Source organism: Excalfactoria chinensis, chromosome 2 (genome assembly GCF_039878825.1).
Source record: "Excalfactoria chinensis isolate bCotChi1 chromosome 2, bCotChi1.hap2, whole genome shotgun sequence".
NCBI classification, from domain to species: Eukaryota; Metazoa; Chordata; class Aves; order Galliformes; family Phasianidae; genus Excalfactoria; species Excalfactoria chinensis.
This window is the reverse complement of record NC_092826.1, coordinates 120,903,914-120,921,951: the sequence shown is the minus strand read 5'-3', so window position 1 is coordinate 120,921,951 and position 18,038 is coordinate 120,903,914. Positions and strand designations below refer to the sequence as shown.

General features: G+C 37.6%; 1 protein-coding gene across 5 annotated transcripts in view; it reads left to right on the top strand.

Annotated features, from left to right (window-relative positions):
* Window positions 1-18,038, top strand: part of CDK14 (cyclin dependent kinase 14) — a 296,113-nt gene that overhangs the window by 205,009 nt on the left and 73,066 nt on the right. For all 5 annotated transcript variants that reach the window (XM_072328324.1, XM_072328329.1, XM_072328328.1 and 2 more), the window contains one exon: window positions 1,171-1,219. In XM_072328324.1, the coding sequence (XP_072184425.1) occupies window positions 1,171-1,219 (49 nt within the window). The remainder of the gene's footprint in view (window positions 1-1,170; window positions 1,220-18,038) is intronic.

The window sequence follows — 18,038 nt, the reverse complement described above, 5'->3', positions numbered from 1 at the left end:
ACTTGAGAGCTGACTATATTGACATAAGTGAAGTATACAAATACAGAGATTGAATACCTCACTATAGTCTTTTGCTCAGTAAGGTCTGCATGTGTACATATATACATGTAAAAATACTCCTGTAACTGTACGGTACATCATGTGTCATTCTCTTGAGTACAGTGGAAACAAAATTAAATGTTATTGTGGGTTCCTTTTTGAATATTTTCTAAACATAGTGTTTATTCAGAGCACCTAATGCCATCACACTGGGGCAGATGGCCAAGGTGAGTACTAGTTTGCATTTTAGTGTGATAAGGAGTCGTGGAAAATGTTTTTATATTCTTCTGCCAAACAGCATTTGCTCCTTACTGAGAGGCATTTAGCTCCTGTTCAAAGCATTAGTTGAGTGTGGGCTCTTCAATTTTGCAGCAGTTTACATAGCATCATCCTCAACCAACAAGAGCCCTAATGCAGAGCAAGGATTTTCTTGGATCTGGGAAGGAAAGTAATTATGTCTGAATAAGCTGCCAACGTGTTACCTCTGCTGGTTGTTTGTATGTGTTCTTTAGAGGGTGAACTCTTATGTGTCCATCATGTTTTGCACATCACACAGACCCACATTAATTCCTCAAGGGAAACACAAAAACGTGACGGTGAGATCGCAGAGAACTATATTCGTGATTAAGAAAAATAAAATTAATTTGAGATGTCAATTTTTTAAAATCCTTCCTTCCTTCCTTCCTTCCTTCCTTCCTTCCTTCCTTCCTTCCTTCCTTCCTTCCTTCCTTCCTTCCTTCCTTCCTTCCTTCCTTCCTTCCTTCCTTCCTTCCTTCCTTCCTTCCTTCCTTCCTTCCTTCCTTCCAACTTCCAACTTCCAACTTCCAACTTCCAACTTCCAACTTCCAACTTCCAAAGGAATTCCACATACTTCTAAAAGTTTCCATTTCTGGTGATGTTGCAGTGAGTTTTTTGTCATGGTATCTTGGGTTGCTTTTTTTTTTTTTAATAAGAACTTTGTGTTTGCATGGCAGTTGCTGCTATGTTGTTTTTCTTTCCCTCTGTAGGGTCTTGAGCTGCTGTAGTTGCACAAAAATGATGAAAATGGAGGGTAAATCACTATCTTTGAAAAAAATAAAATTAACTGCTTTTAGCACAGATAATTGAATGTACGTCTTCTTTTTGTTACAGAACGGTTTACGCAGTACAGCCCTAAAAACCTTAGACAAGCATGGAATAAGTAAGTCATTTTTGTTTTAATTGTTTTTTGTTTTTGTTTTTGTTTTTTTTGACTCTTCAGGGATATGACTCATGCCAATCTGAAGTTGTCTCCATTAACTTATAATGGCTTTAACTTTGAAAATCACAGTACATATATATAAAATTGCTGAAATATTTTTCTTTCTTGCTTCTGTCAAATTTGAATGTTTTTTGAATTGCCAATTTTCTGTAAATATGGATAAACTGTGTTGCATAATACTTTACTCATGGGAATGTCAACTAGCAAGGTTGTTGAACTTACTGCAAGATGTTTCATTATTGCTTCAGACCATCAGTTTTGAATCTTGTTTTCTCCATTCAACTATAAACGTTATGAGACTTTTAAATGATCTGTTTCTAATTAACTTTGAATTGATCTTTGTTTTCAAGTAATCATCCCCTGTTGCAGGTTCATTGCTGTGAGTTAACAGCCATACTGTTGTATATTTTAATTAATTTGACTGAGAAAGTCAATGTGAATTTAATTTATTTCTTCCTTTTAGTATTTCCTGAAGTTTGTTGTGTTTACATCAGATGGATGCTGATATAAAGGTGGTGTGCTTGAAATCCAGAAGCATTGCCTACTGAACCAGGACTGCCTAACCCACCATCTGTGTAAAGTTTACTAGATTTTTCAGCACATGCCTACCACTCTAAAATTCAGTAATCTGCCCAAGATGTGATTAGGTTTATTCTCAAATTGCCAATCTGTTATTCCTTCTACTTCTGCTCTTTCCCATCCCATTTGGTGGACTGAATCGCAGTCCACTGAATCACAAAGGCATTCTTCATTAAAACCAAACAAAATAAATACAATTTTCAAAATTGTGGTTAAATGAGAAAGGAGAAATTTCTTAATGTGCCAGGACCGTTGCTAAAATCAGAAGTTAGTTCTCAGATGGGATGTCATCAAATGCCTGTCTTTCTGGTCAGAATCTGCATTTCTATAATGCTTTTCAAGACTGTGTAGCTTCTTCTCCATTACTACAACATCCTCCTTTGCTACTTTCTCATTCCTGCAATTAGAGACACAAAGCTGACAGACCAAAAGCCAGTGCAGACCTTCCCAAATGTTGAGTTTCACCTGCCATAGTCAACTGACTTTCAACAGTCTGCAGACAAGTTCCTGGGTAATCCAGTTAAGACTGGAGGCCTAATTTAGTGGCTTTTGTGGAATAGACTACCTCCCATTTACAATACAAAGAGCAATGGAGGGATTAGCTTCTCTTACTGTTAGTTTTTGGGAAGATATCCAAATAGTTTTGCCATTTCTTCTGATTGTTGCAGGCATCCTGCAGCATCTCATTCTACCTCAGTCATGCTGCTTAGACTGATGTAATTATCTGAAAGTCACAGCTTTCATTTGAAAACTTAATAAAATTGTCTATTTTCTGTCCTTTAACAAGGAACAAACTTGCAAGTTCATCTTTTCTTTGAAAGTAGTTAATGAAATACAAAACCTTGGAAGAAGCAACTGTATTACAACATAGGCAATTAGATTTGGATTGGGAAAGAGGGATAAGGAAACTAATGCTTATGTGAATGTGTTTGCTTGGGGGAATTTATATATGTGAGTAATGTGAATAGATATAGCCACACTATTTCATCCATTCTGCAAGCATGGACTGATTGTTTTTCCATATTTAACACCAATTAGGCCTAACGGTTTCTCCTGTGCACAAATCAGGATAACAATTGATTTGAATTGAAAAATATTTCTTTCAATTTCATGATATATTTTTTAAATATCAAAAAGGAACAAAAGCCAGTTTGCTTAAAACAACTCCTCGGACTCTGAGACTTCATAATGGACACAATTTATGATCACATCAGAGACTGTTTCAAAGAAGACCAGAGCTTCTTTGTTTCTAAGAAACCTCTTCAAAAAATATTTACACATTTTCAATGCTCCATGCATAAAGGATTTGCAATTTTTCAGCATAAATGAAGGGACTGAAAGAGGGAAAAATTCGTAACTTCAGTGCTTCATATGTGCAGTTCTACTATAATAGGAAATATTTAGTGCCCCAAAATGATGTATCATTTACATTCTAAATGTAAAGGATTTTCTCTTTTTCTGCTGTAAGTCTTTATCTGTGTGCTGTATTAGAGTTCTGTGGCTTACACAGTTGTAGTTAAGTTTCTGTTATAGGCATCATATTATAAAGATCTGGTTTCCAAGTCTCTATAATTCAACTGGAAAACTTTACATGTTGACAGACTGATACATCTTTGATTTTTTCTATTTTTATTATGATGTTTCAAATAGCAGCAATATCTGTTAAAATATATATATATATATATACATATCCTTTTTAACATCCTGATTTAATTCACTGAAAACTGTTGATGTTTCAAAAATGTCCCATTTAAAACATAATTGTTTTAAGGATAATTGGATTAAATGTGAGACCTAAAACATGAAAAGCAGATGATGTTTTGTTTTTAAATATATATTGGGTTTATTACAAATATATTTTCTCCATACATCTATCTAAGCACCTTTGATAGATAAACCTTAAAGAACAATGTTAGGAAGGGGTTGTCTGAAAACTGGCTTACCATTGATACAGCTGTTAATCACTCTTATGCCACAGTAGATATTTCTACCCAGCACAGGCGTATGGCAGTCAGGGACAGGGCCATGGTACTTCTCAGTTGCTCAACTCTGCACCTCTCAGGCTTACAAATGTGGACAGAGGCAACAGAAACTCCTCTGAACAGTTTCAACAACCTCTCTCATAACAGTACTGCAGTGGACAATATATTTATCTGCGCAGTACTTCTCTGAGGTGAAATCCTGTTACTGCATTTCATAGACCAGAGGTTGATATACAAAGATATTAAGAAATTTGTTACACAGAAACTGTAAGACAGTGCAAGAATTGAAATTGGTGCTCCCAGATCCAGAGATTACATCTTTCATTTTCTAATCACAGTGAGTTTTTTTGCCATTTACTGCTCTGTCTTTCAGAATAAGCGCTGTCCATTCCTTTATGTCATTTGTGTATATCTTTTGAGACCTTAACATGGAAGAATAACTACATGGTTTTAGAAGTCTTCAGATGGACTTACCTCAAAGTATACGTTACAATTTATGTCAGGATAGGTTAGTAGAAGGGAGAGTAATGCTCTTCCAGCTTCCACAAAACTGGGCTCATGTCTATAAGGCAGAAGGTAAAAACAAACAAACAAGAACCAATTAATCAGCAACAACAGCAAAAACAAAACACCAACCCAAGAACCCCCAGAAAACCATAGATATAAACTGAAGGTAAAATATTTACACTTGACTGACTATACAGGCTTCTGTATGATGTGAAGTTTAAAGGCGGAGCTGGCCAATGGAACAGCATTGCATACATTAGACAATGACTCTTTAATTCCCAGACTGACTGAATATTAGCAGAAAGTGTGTAATATTTAAGTGAAACCCAGAACCCTTGTTCTATAAGGAATCAGACCCCTTAACAGAACAGGTCAATATTTAATCCTGCTTTTGGACAGTGTTTCAGGGAAGTAATGTAACAGGCACTTGTAATGAATTAAGTCCTTTTGAGGCTGTTTCCTCACTGTTGTGAAAACATCTACAAATTATAAAGATAATATTTACCAGGTAAGATCTGCTTTATAAGTTTTGTAGAAAATACTTATTGTGTTAGGAAACGAAAGTTTCCTTGACTTCCCTCTGGTATAAAGCTTCGTGAACATTGTGTGACCTAACACTCTGGAATGTGATTATAAAATGCTGGTCTAAAAATAATTAAGATGTGGTAATATGATCTTCCCAGAGAGACTGTAGTGAATTATATTTTCACCTTTTTTCTGAACTTTTCTGTTCAATTATTTCTACACAATAAAAACCAAGAACAGCTCTGCCTTCAGAATGCAGTGCAGCCTCTTTCAATTTGCAAAAGCTTCTCCACAATAATAAACCCTTATGGACGAATGACAAAAGAGAACTAATTATCCTTGTATGTATTTTGTAGGATATAAAAAGCTTTTTCAGATCCTTCTGTCATAATGGGTTGCATTGTGAGAAATTAGGTTGGAAAGAAAAGGTGCAATTGAAAACACAAATTCTGCTCTGCATAAATAGCACTGCTACTTCATAATTCTCCAGCATGTAGTATTTATTATAGAAGTAAGACTTCATTCTTATAGCTAGTCCCACTGCTGCAGATTTCTTCCTCCAACAAAATGGCCTCTGTATTTGCGACTGCTCTTCCTGTGGGCACAGTGTTACATTCCATGATGGCCCTCCCTATTTTGGAACTGCTTCTGTGAAAACTTCCTGAATAAAGCAAAGCAAGCAGATAGAGATGAGTCCATTTGCTTTGAATCTGTATTTCATTTCAACCATGACATAGACTTTGGAACTGTTAGAAGCTGAGACTTGGGGATGGGTTTGGTTGTCGTTGTTGGTTTTTTTGTTGTTGTTGTTTGTTTGTTTTTTGCTGTTAGTTTGCTTTGTTGTTTTGTTTGTTTTATTGCTTGTTTGTTTTAAGAAAACTTTTGCCCTAGTGAGGTTCTGACTAAAGAGAAAATTCTTCTAATTGTCGTTTTAATCCGTTTCACCCACCACCCTGTAAGCTGCATTGTTCGTTGCAATGCAGTCTGTAGTGCCACTGAAAAAATATTCAAGCTCTCAGGCACAGTAGAAGCAAAAACCTCCCCAGTGTTGTCGGTAAAACCTTTCTGATAGACAAAAGCAAGCAGCAATGGTTTAAAAGCAGGCCTTTGCAGAAGCTAGAGTGCACCTTGGCCAAGGATAGGTGATAAATATATGAGTGCACAGTCAGAGCACGCCCTGTGGTTACGCTGAGGCTGACTCTGCCTGCATCTCAGGGGAGTTCAGAACCAAGCTGGGGAGGCAAAGATGGAAACCAGGCACAAAATGAAGAGATTTTTTGTTTGTAAAGTAGAGCCGTATAACCTGCTTTAGCCTCTCGGTGATTTGCTTGCTGTGATACTGCTGTATGCTTTTTCATTTCCTATTTTGTTTCCTGCTTCCTATAAATACCTCCTTTATCAGTCATTATCTTTTCCCCAAGGGACCTTAGGAAGTATATCATGATGAAACCTACATTAACACGGGATACAAATAAAAAGCCATTTCCCAGACAGTGTATTTATTACCCTATATTATTAAAAATAAAACTCAATACAATACAACAGAAGCCTCCGGCAGGGCAGCCCACAGCGAGCCTCCCGCACACAGCCGCAATGGGGGCAGGCGGGCTGCAGCGCTGCAGAGCTCCCTGCAGCAGGAGGAGCACTTGAGCCGAGGCAGCAGCCTCTCCTCTGCTGGCACAGACCTTCCTCAGCAGAGGAAATATTTCTTTCTGTCTTCCTAAAACCATCTTTTTGTTGTTGTTGTTTATTTCTCTGCCTATTGGGGTTTATTAAATAGATTTTAGGGGGTGGAAGTGGCGTGTTTACACGCCTGTGCCTTTTTTTGTTGCCTGTTACTATTCATAGAACCCACTTAATACTGTATTTTATGTTTCTGGCATCATAAAGGGACTCAAGTGGAAAAGTGAATAAGTCAAAGTTCTCAGCCCAGCTCAGGAATGTTAGTGCTGCAGTTGAAATGCACTCTATGTTTTGCCAGCTTTGTACAATGAATCACATTATCCCGATTGAAACCCATGGCTGAGAAAGGGTTCTAGAGTTCCTCTGTTTATTCCTTTGCCATGATCAAAAATTCTTTACAATTTAAATGTGAATGTAACTTTAATTCTAATTGTAAATGACACAAATATTACAGCTTCTATACATTTGGGCAGAGATTATCGCTCTGCCTAACTGCCTCATTCTTATAATGCCTATCCTGATATTCAATTTATATATTTTTTTACACTTAATTCCCCGTCTTTTGTGATGTTGATATGCTTTATGTGTTACATCCTCTTGGCCCAGTTAAAAGTATTAATAAACCTCCTAAACTGGTCCACAAAGGCCTTTGTGCCCTTTTTCTGTATACTACTATGCTGTTTCTTAAGTAAAAATACACTGTTACCATTCTATTACGTTCCTATCCATGACAACTGTAAAAATACAGCCAACAACAGCATAGATAATCCTCGTTGTATTGTGCAATATTAATTCTATCTAGCAGTGGATTGGATCTTGTTGGCTTTATGGCTAGCCTATTATTTCTGAACCAATTCATATTTATTTTAGTGCCCCCCTGGAATTAGTTGCTTGTAATTCTCTACATTCTATCTTGTGGGTAGATTTTCTGTCCATATCTCTTACTTCACTTAGTCTCTTTGTACTTTTTTTTGTCTTTGTTGATGTCTTCACATTTAGTTTCATCTACAAACTGATTCAGAATGCAGTGTATTCCTTAGTCCAGTTCATTAATAAAGATGTTAAATAAAACTGTGACTAACACTAATCCCTGTGGCACACAGCTGGACACTTTCCTTCCAACTCAGTTCATTGCCACTTACCATTACCCTTTCCTTATGATCTGTCAGCCAGTTTTCAGTCTGTGAGATGGCATATCCCATCCCAGCTCTTCTGAGTTTGTCTATAGTGAAGGATTTTTAGAGAAACTACATGAAAAGTTCTCTTGTCTCTTTGTTCCACCAATGAAAGAAATCCATTTTTAAAGCTAATCAATTCATCCAATGTCTTGTTTGTTTATTAGTGATCTTTCTTTTAATCCCCATTTTGTCTTAAGAGTTTACGAAGCCCTTTTTTCCTAAAACAATTTTGGCTTCTGTATTGTCCATATTTTGTTTCTGTTCTCTATCTTTTGCTACTGTGTTGTGTGTCAACATCCAGCAAAATATTTGCCAAGATTGTCTTCCTTATTTGAAAAACAAGAAATAATTCAGAATGCAGAGCAGAGTTAGTAAACATCACCTCTAATTATCTACAGCAGTAAGCCTGTGAAGAGAAAGGAGGAAAGAGAGCAAACTGTTCTTAGGTGGATTTCATAGAAAGAATCAAAAGACTCCTTGCATTTGTTTGTGATATTTATTAATTCTGTAAGAATTCCTGAAGATATTGAGATGTATATCAGGTAGACATGTTTATTTGGTGTTTCCAGGTATGATTTTTTTTCCAAGTGTGTTCCTTATTAATGGTTCTGAGTACTGATCAACTCTTTTCAGATGTTTCCAATTGGTGTTTTTTTGTTGTATTTTGTTGTTGTTGTTTTTGAGGGGGGGTGGGTGGTGGTATTTTATTTCATTGGTTTGTTTTTTTGTTGTTTGGTTGGTTGTTTGTTTTTGTTTTTGCTTATGCATTTCTACATGCCAATGTTTTATTAATTTCTCAGAATTGTGCTTTTGGTAATCTGTTACTTATGTGTTGCCATAGTGTCTCTGTTCATTTCTTGGTTTGAAGTCTAATGTGCTCTGATCAGAGACCATACATCTTTATATCCTTACATTTCAAAGTCTGCCCTATTGCTACAGTACTGTACCGTTGGCCTTTGTGCTGAAATCTTTCTTCTCTAGGTAATAACACTGCTGACAAAATTTACTCTGAGATTTGTTTTAAAAACATTTGTCTGAAGAATTGAAGACATACCTTGAAGTTGCAATATAAATGAAGTCAACCTTGCTGCTGGGTATCTCATTATTTGCATGTGTCCACTAAGGGCAGGATTTTTCCAAAATGAGTGCCAAAATATCCTGTGCATCTTCAGCACTCAAGAGTGCTTAGTGCTAAGCAGCTGCCACTGGCTTCAGTGGCTTGATATTTTTGGCGGCTTATTGTCAGGTATCATTGATCATTTTTCTACAACTCTGCAGTTTCTCTGCTTCTTATCTCAGTGTCTCAGAAATTGGTATCAGTTTGGGAGGTGGTGCAGACAGGCAATAAGTGTTACAAATATCAATAATGGTACTGATTTTTCTCAACTCCTGCAAATACTTCAAGGCCGTCTCAAAACCCATGCTGTTTGGCTCTGTTGACACCAAAGAATTACAGAGAATAGCTGAGGTTTCTGCAGTAGTGAGAACATCATAAAATAGCTTCACCTAAAAGAAATACTTATTGTCTTCTATGTTGATTTGAGTTTTTTCAGTAGCTTTTGTGATCACTGATATTGTCATTCATTAGGACCTCCTGTGACCAACTCCCAAAATTCATTGACATTTTGACTAGAAAATTGTAAAATACCACTTTCTCATCGATTCCTTTCCTGTGTTTCCAATTGGGGCACTTCTGTTGTAGATGCTAACGAGGCACCTGATGTGTAGGACAGAGAAACAGTTTTACCTTTTTCATGTGGTATTTTTGAATTACAGATCTAGAAACAAATGGTGTTTTAGGAAACTAGTGATTAGCAGTGAATGCAAGGAAACTTGCAGTTATTTGCTAGCCAAGTGACTAATAACCTTCATATCTAAACTTAGTGATGTCTTTCAGTAGCTTGTTGTAGAAAGTCTAGAGCTATTGTTTGAGAATTTGTGGAAGATTCTGGTTACAGGCAGGCCAGCGTGTATATAGAAAGGTACAGTGCCTTCATGAGCTAATTGTCAATATGGGAAGATGGAAGATGATAAGATAATAATCCTTTCTGAGGTATTAAAATGGAGAGGTTACATTATTTATCTTCAGCAGTATGCTGGTGAACAAAGAGACTCAGCGTAGGACTGGAGCACCTGTCATTGCTGGAGGGCAAAGAGGCAAGTGGTTCCAAAGGGAACTGACCTTTTTCTTTTAGGCATTGAGTCAATCCCATATCCTAAGGCACATGTTCTGCGTTAAAATTATTATAACTCCCCTGATATTAGGTTGAACAACAGACTGTGGTGAGAATCTATGAAAGGAATACATAAAATTAAGGTGGTGGTTGTTCATATATTATTTTAAATGATACCTTTATAGAAAATACATTCTGTAACTTTGAATAATATCACTAAAACAGTTATTTTGCTCTCTGGTTTTGGTAAATTTAATCGGACTTTAGAAAAAAAAAATGTTTGAGTTTTTTTTGTCTGAATTAGCAGGTCTCCTGATATCAAAATGTAAATGATAAGATATAGCAGTAAATACGAATTCATTAAAAAAACCTGCATCCTTCTAAATACTGTAATGTATAATACAGTGTATCTAAGGTTTGCTACAAGCTGAATTTATATCTGTAAGATCTGATTTACAAATAGAGAAAACTTTCTGTTAAATTATTCACATCTCATAATAATTGATCTTACAGAGTTGATCTTATGCCGGAATATGTTTGATCATAAATTCAATGAAAGCAGCCACCATCTTTGTGATGTTTGTCCAGCTAAATCCTTCAGTGAATAAAATAATAAAGATGCCAGCTGCGTGTGTTTTATGATCACTGCTGCAGTAGGAGGGTGGAAATACAGACAAATAAAAGCTCTAATTTTTCGTGTTGAATTTGTGAACTCAGACTCTCACTCCAAAGAATTTACGTGGAAAAAAGAAATTTTTTTCATCTGTGATGTTCTTGTGAATGTGTTGTTTGCTTTATTTAGGAATGCAGGAATGCTTTTAAATGTTGCTGTTGTTTTGAACCAAACTTAAAAAAAAAAATAGGGAAATCTTGTATAAACAGATGAAATGTATGCTTTTCTCTTAGGTGCCAGTTAAGAATGGACCTTTGTTTTTGATTTGCTTCCTTAGGTTGGATTAATAGCAATCTTAAAAATGTGTTTACTACTTAATACTAACTGCGTACTGTTAGTGTGCTTCAATTTAATTTTACCACCGTAACATAAAAACTCATCTCCTGAATATTGCCAGCCTTCTTTCAGCATTATGACTGTTTTAGAATAGATTGGTATATTCCTTTTATTTCTTTCGTATTTGATCTTTAAAGTGCCCCTAAGTCAAGCTTTATTCTGCAACCATGAGGGCATGAATCCTTCCTGAGATGTTGACAGACAGTGTTTGGTGTGTATCATTTTTCTGTCAGATACAGCCTATGTCTATAGTGCTAACTAAAGCAGAGCCAGGCCCTATCTTCTGGCCCTGAGGCCATGTGGCAGACCTTAGCTACATCTGTAGGAGGAAGCGCTTGGGTATGTATCTCCTGTGGTTTTGTGCACTTCCCATGCAGCTGCAGGTACAATTACTATTTTTAGGGTGTTCAGTATTGGTTTTTGAATTCAAAATTTCCAGGATAAGACAAGACCTATGTTGCAGACTGCAGGAATAGTATTTTGTAGCATAAGATTGAAGGAAATTTGTTGCATGCCCTGTTTGTAGGAGGTTTCTAGGTACAACCATTAGGGAACAGATTCTGCCATGGCTTGTCCCCTCTGCTGTGACCAGGAACGGTCATGAAGTGTGTTGGTTAAAATAATCCAGGTAGCAGTGTGGGCACTCAGCAGTTGAGCAGCCAGACTCTCACTCCAGACCCACTTAAGTCAGTGCTACCAGGCTTTAACTAGATGCTAATATCTCTGCCCTTGTACTCTTAAGCTTGTTGCCAGAGAAGTTTCCCACATATCTCTTTCTACAATGCTAGCATCCTTTCTTGCCCAGGCCTGAAGACTTAGAGATGTTTTTGTCTATCTGTCTTATCCTGTGCATCCAGACTGTTTTAAACATTTTTTTCCAGGATACTCATTTTTCCTCCTCCAAACAGCTATGTCATTCAGATCTTGACATCCTTCTTTTTCTGTTATCACAGTCTACTTCTCATATTTTCTCCTGCCCAACACTCTTCTTCAGATCATTCAATTTATTTTTTTTCCTGAGTTGAGCTCCCCTTCCAACACTGGCTATTTCAGTCAATCATGCTTGAACACCTTCTTATCCTTTTTGGTACACTCCATAATTAAGCCTCTTCCTTCAGCAAGCTCTGTATGTGCTCCCACTCTTCTCTCAGTCATATTTAGTCCTTCTCCTGATCCCCACATCTCTCTGACAGACCCCCAACTACTGCCTTCCCTTCTGTGAATCACATTGCTCTGTCCCCTGTGTCCACTTCTTTGCAGTCTTTTTCTCCAGGCTTCTTGTTCTCAATATGGAAGCTGCTACAATCAGTCCTGATCTGCTCTGAATGTCTGAAATCTGTCTCCTTTCTACTGAAGCATAACAGCTATGTAGGTATTTACCTTCTTGTCCTGACTCAGTGGCAGCACACATGATCAGACATGGAGCAGAGCTCCATGTGACTTTTTATCACATAAAATCTTTTGAAAAGTCACCTGCTTACCTGAGGTCATTAAAAGTGGCTTGAGCTCTTCTGGCGGTTAGTTCTACTGATAGCTGGCTATTTGGGATGTCTGTCTTCTAACAGTCACTGTAGTAGATAACAATTTTGATTTTAGTTCTCAAATTACCTATGCTGGTTTATGTCTAGCACTAACTCCCTGCTTAGCTGCATCTCTTTCATGCTACTTCAACAGGTTAGATTTGCAAAAATTGTTTGGGGTCGAGTCTTTCCCTACTGAAATCCAAGTGTCAGGTAGCACTGCATCCTCACACATACATGAGCGCAAGCACTTGAAGTTCATATATTTCAGTAATTGATAGCTAAAATATATGGAATCTGTGGTTTGGTCAGTCATTTCCAGCCTGTTCATAATTGAAAAGGCACTAAACTGTTGTGTTCACAAGTATTGTTGCTGTTAGCGTCTATAGCAGGCACTGGACTTTTAGTCAGCCAACTTTTCCTTTCTGGATGATTCCCAGTGTTTCCTTTAGGAAGTGTTTCCATTAATGTAATGAGAAATAGCAGTGAGAGTGAATTTGGAGAAAGAATGGTGTCTTCTGTACTATGGTGCAGGTGTGAATGTGGCTTCCCATGCTGGGATCTTTTCTGACGTCACCTGAACCAGTACCTGGTACCTTAGAGCTAGTTCTGTATGATATCCAAATATATATGCATAATACTATATCATGGTTTGAATATATTACCCATATGCTCTCAGTATAAAAACGTTGGTTTACTTGTTTGTTAGGTATTTATCATTTTCCTGTCATCCATCTCAGTTTAGGAGTATAGTTCCAAAAAGACCAAGATGCCTACTTGCATGTAATTGCTTAGTCTCATTGGGTTCAACCAGGCAACTCATATACATAAAGTTAAACACATGCATATGCCTGAGGTCTATCTTCATGAGCTTTCCAGGCTCGAGGCATTCTCTCTGCCTCCAAATCTCTATCTACCTTTAATGAGCTGTATAAATAAATACAGAGTACTCTTGATCATTCCGTATCCATAAAATACATTTTATTAGCTGAGAGGTATACAATAATAGAAAAGATCAGACCGTCTGATGTTTTAGGGTGCCGTGGGAGGACAAGACAAGTAGCTGCTTCCAAGTGGTTGACAGACCTGAGGCTCCAGAAAGACAGATTTGTAAGTTAACTGTGATAAATGATCTTTGGCTTCGCTGAGTAAAGCAAGGTCACTCTTCACGGGGCACTGCTGGCATGCTGCAACCGTGCAGCAAATTCTTGTGGCAGTACTGAGCAAACAGACCAGTTCTTATTTACAAAAGAATGAAATTAAGACTTTTCAAACCCAAGACGATAAAATATCAGACAGGAGGGCAGAGATTTATAAGGCAGTGTTAATGTATATTTATCAGAACTTAGTTGGTTTTTTTCAGCTTTCAAGTGGTAATATGTCCAAAAAGCCAACTGTGTTGTCTTCCTGTAGCCATTTAATACATGAAAATAAGGGAAACTTTCTGTACTGCCCCAACAGCTGCATCCACTGACAAGTCTGAAAACCAGAGGTTGGTTGGTTGGTTGGTTGTTCTCTGGTGTGTTTTTATTTGGATTTCTTTGGAAACAATTGGGTTGTTGAGGGTGAGAGGAAGAAGAGCACAGAGCTTTAACTGCATTATGTGCCAAAGTTTTATTTCAGCTATTTCTGTGTTGGGGGTGGGATGGGAGGGTGGGGAGTGTTCCCTCCTTTTTTTTTTCTTTGGCTTATGTCCAGCCAGGGAGGAAATAAATATGTGAAGAAAGAACGCTATGGAATGTTAACTTCACTGCCGTATTTTCTTCCTTTTATCACGCCCCAAGATTCAGTGGAGTTGATATAAATTCACCATGCCTTCTTTTAAAAAGCATAACAGAAAGGCATTCTTCCTTTAAGAGTCAGACTGTAAAAGGTGATTTTCTTTCACTCAGTTTGGTTTAAGCCTGTAAAAAGCATTAAGTGAAAAATCTGATATATTTGTTAGGGCATTTATTGCATTACTAACTTATATTTTCAGTTCTCAGTGAAAGGTTTATAGAGAACATAAACCTTGAAGAGCTTTTGTTCAGGATTAAAGATATATTTTCCCCATTTTCTGGTGAAATAATAGCTCATAAAATGATTGGAGTGTTTGTAATTATTTTTAGATATTTTTATTTTCCAAGGATATTTCTGTACAGCTTGCTGAGATGCATGAAGAAGGCTTTTAAAAAGTGCCCTACTGATCATAAGATTTATACTCTTTAAATAATTTCAGAATAATCATAAGCTCCTCATTAGATGTCACCACCATGTTGTTGTTCTTCATTAATTGCATTTACAGCAACCAAAGGCCTTCCAGTAAACTGCAAATCTGGCATGTTCAGTAGTACTCTGTGATGGTTTAAGTGATATATTATGTCTTTCATAGTGAATATCTTTAGTGCTGGACTTATTACGAGGCTGAAAGAATTAAGAGAGATACCTGATTGATGGTGGCATGTAAAATCATAAAGAGATAATTGTTAAATTCTTTCTAGAGCAAAATTGTGAGGGATGTTCTCACTAAAATTTTTTAGGAAGTGCTTTCCCTGGGAAATATCTGTATCTGAGAGGAAACTGCTGCAAACTGGGTGAAGTAATGAATGAAAATGAAATACCCAAGTTAGAAGATATTCTGTGTTCAAATAATTTGTTGTGATCTTAAGCAGTAGCACAATACTATACTCAGTAATTATGTTGCTAGGAATACCATAACCTGAGAATTCACAGAATTCCAGGAAATCACATGATCTTATCACAGAAAGACACACTTGAGTGTAGGTTATTATGTGACATATATGGCACAGTTGCTGCTTAATTTTTTTTTTTTTTCTTCTTCCTGTCTTTAATGTCTAGCACAGTGTTCTCAATCACTTCTTTTGGTGCTCCAGTGTATATAATTGATGAACATTATACATTGTCAATAAGCAGTTTTTACTGTCTTTATGTTTTACACTTTCGGTAGTTGGTAGTGTGATTCTTTAAAAGGTTTCATAGCCCAAAATATTTATTAGGGGACATCAGAGCAAATGCTAGCCTGGATGTGTGTCAGATCTTAGGAGGATGAAAACCAGGACACTTTAAAGTCTGTTGTATATTAACTGATTCTCTATAGCCTTAATTTTAAAATTTTTAAAGCTCAAATTAACCACATTCCATTTTTAAAGGTATTGTGATCTATAAGGGTGTTGTATCCTGTATGATGCAAGTGTTTCAAACTGCATATCGCCAGCAACGTCAAGTAGGAGAAGTAAAATAATGCATCTGAAACAAGCACCAAAACATGTCAAATATAGCAGAGAAAAAGTCAGGGAGAAGTAGACTCGTAGGGAAGTTTTGGTCCCAAATTAAATCCAGCGACATCCACACAGGTATATCTGAATGATTTTATCTTCTAGTCACAACCGAGCTTAATAGCCATTATCAAATGGCTGTGATATTCTGGATTACTTTATTGTCTAGCTTAGATGTGGCCAAACTGAGTATCTGGTGCCTCACATGGTTCACAAAGCTATTTTACTACAGCAGTGCCACATGTAAGTACAAAGTTGCTTGAGCCCTGGTGAATAAGAAGTAATCATCTCCAATCAAGCCACAACTTGACACTTTTTGCCTGCTGCATACCTAAGCTGCCATTGGAGGAAGACTCTGCAAATCACTGTCACTTCATGAAGTGACACTGCTACTACTGCTATTGTCTCTTCCCTGTTTGTCTCTATGGGACACAGAAATGTGGTTATGTGACTCAGACTTGGGAACAATGATCAGCTGTGCTATTTGGAGACATTCAGAAGCAGCCAGTCCTGATTTTCCCGGACCAGAGCACTACAGGGCTGATGGTTAAGTGCATTTGTGCTTGAGGGAAAAACAGTGGTTCTCAAAATAGGGATTGCTCCATTCTGAGAAGTTCAGGAGCTGCAGCTACATATAATAATGGTTTATGTCCTGGCTCAGTAGGTTCTTTTCAGAATTTACCTAACATATACGAGTAAATTATCTAGATGTAAATGAGTAGTAATTATATTTAAAAATATGTACAGTTCTAGTGTTAGAACCTTCATTCGTCACATTCAGTTTTTTCATGAAATACTATTGCTTTCCATGCCTGCTTTCCAGCTATTGAGAATTAGTTCAGAAGTGTCAGGGTTGTTAGCTTGCTGGAATGCACTGAATGAACCCACCTCCACAGTTTCCCAAAAAGGGGTATGACCTCTCATCTGTGTGAACAGCAAGAAGAATCAAACAGCAATACTTCTAGCTCTCTGCACATATGAGGAGAGCACTCGTTGTCGTGGTTGTCATGGCTTTTATTTTGCTAGTAAACACTTTGATCACCCTTTCGGTACTTCAACAGATAGATCTGCTGATGCTGTCATATGCTAATATATTTTAAAGTGATTAAACTTATTTCTAAAATGCCAAAGAGATATTGTTTCATACACCCTTATGGGAAATTGTGAAAATCTAAAGATACTGGAGTGCAGTCGTGCACAAGAAAACAAAGCAAGGATTCTGGAAGCAGTGTAGTTCAACCTCACTACCCCAGCTTTGCTCATCTGAGAAGACTGAACAGCATTTTGCACTCATGTGGCTATCTTACCTGTTGTAAGGGAAACCAAGAAATATGCCATGTTGGCCTACAGAGCCTGGAGAGCGTGGTTTCCCATCCTGTATGCAGAGAGCTCTGTGATTCTTAACCAGTACTGCTGCCAGCAACTCAGAGTGAGAGGAACACTGGACGTAAGGAGATGCATCTCTTCTAAAGAAGGCACACTCCCCTGCACAAAATGGTGGCCTCAAGCAGATGTGGGGTATGATCCCCAGGCTGAAATATGATTGTGTGGCTGCACTTGTAGGATAACTGTTAACTGTGTGGTTTTGGCTTGGTGTACCTCTACCCTCTGCTGTAGAGCAAATCTTACTTTCTGTGATTCATCAAACAGACTGAGTAAACCATGGCTTCAGGAAACCTGATCTCTAGAGGTCCCTTCCAACCCCTACAATTCTGTGATTCTGTGAAAGATGTCTCCTCAATTTGTTCATCAGTTTTAGTCCTCAGCACCTTCTGTGTAAAACATTTAGAAAAATGGCATCATCTTTATTCTGCTAGTTTTCTATCCCTTCATCTCTATTAAAAACTAAAAGCATGGCATCCCAGTTTGGGCTCATCAGCAGGTTCATGATGGCTGACTGACTTGTGCGGCTATACTGCAGAGACCCTTTGGATGTGCTGGGGAAGAATTTCCCCAGGGCCTTTTGCATGCTAGAGCTGACACGTTGGTTCTTGGAAAATGGCATATGTTCTCTGCAGGGCTGTAACAGCTGAAAATGCTTTTTGTATTTAGTAAAAAGAAAAAAGTGACTTGAGGTAGGTTCTGCTCTGGTCTATGCACTGTGTGGCTGCTCTGAACAGAGTCGCACACGTGTTCAGAGATGCAAAGCAGTCAAGGCACAGAGGGGCATCAGCTGGTCAGAAGATAAAGGGATTTGCAATGCAGTCATTAACTATAATACATGAAGTTGGCACAGCGTTGTGTCAGGAGAGGCCTCTAGCCTGAGAAAAGGTGGAAAGACTGCCAGCTCCAAGCAGGCTTGGGTGAAAATCCTAAAACTGGAATAT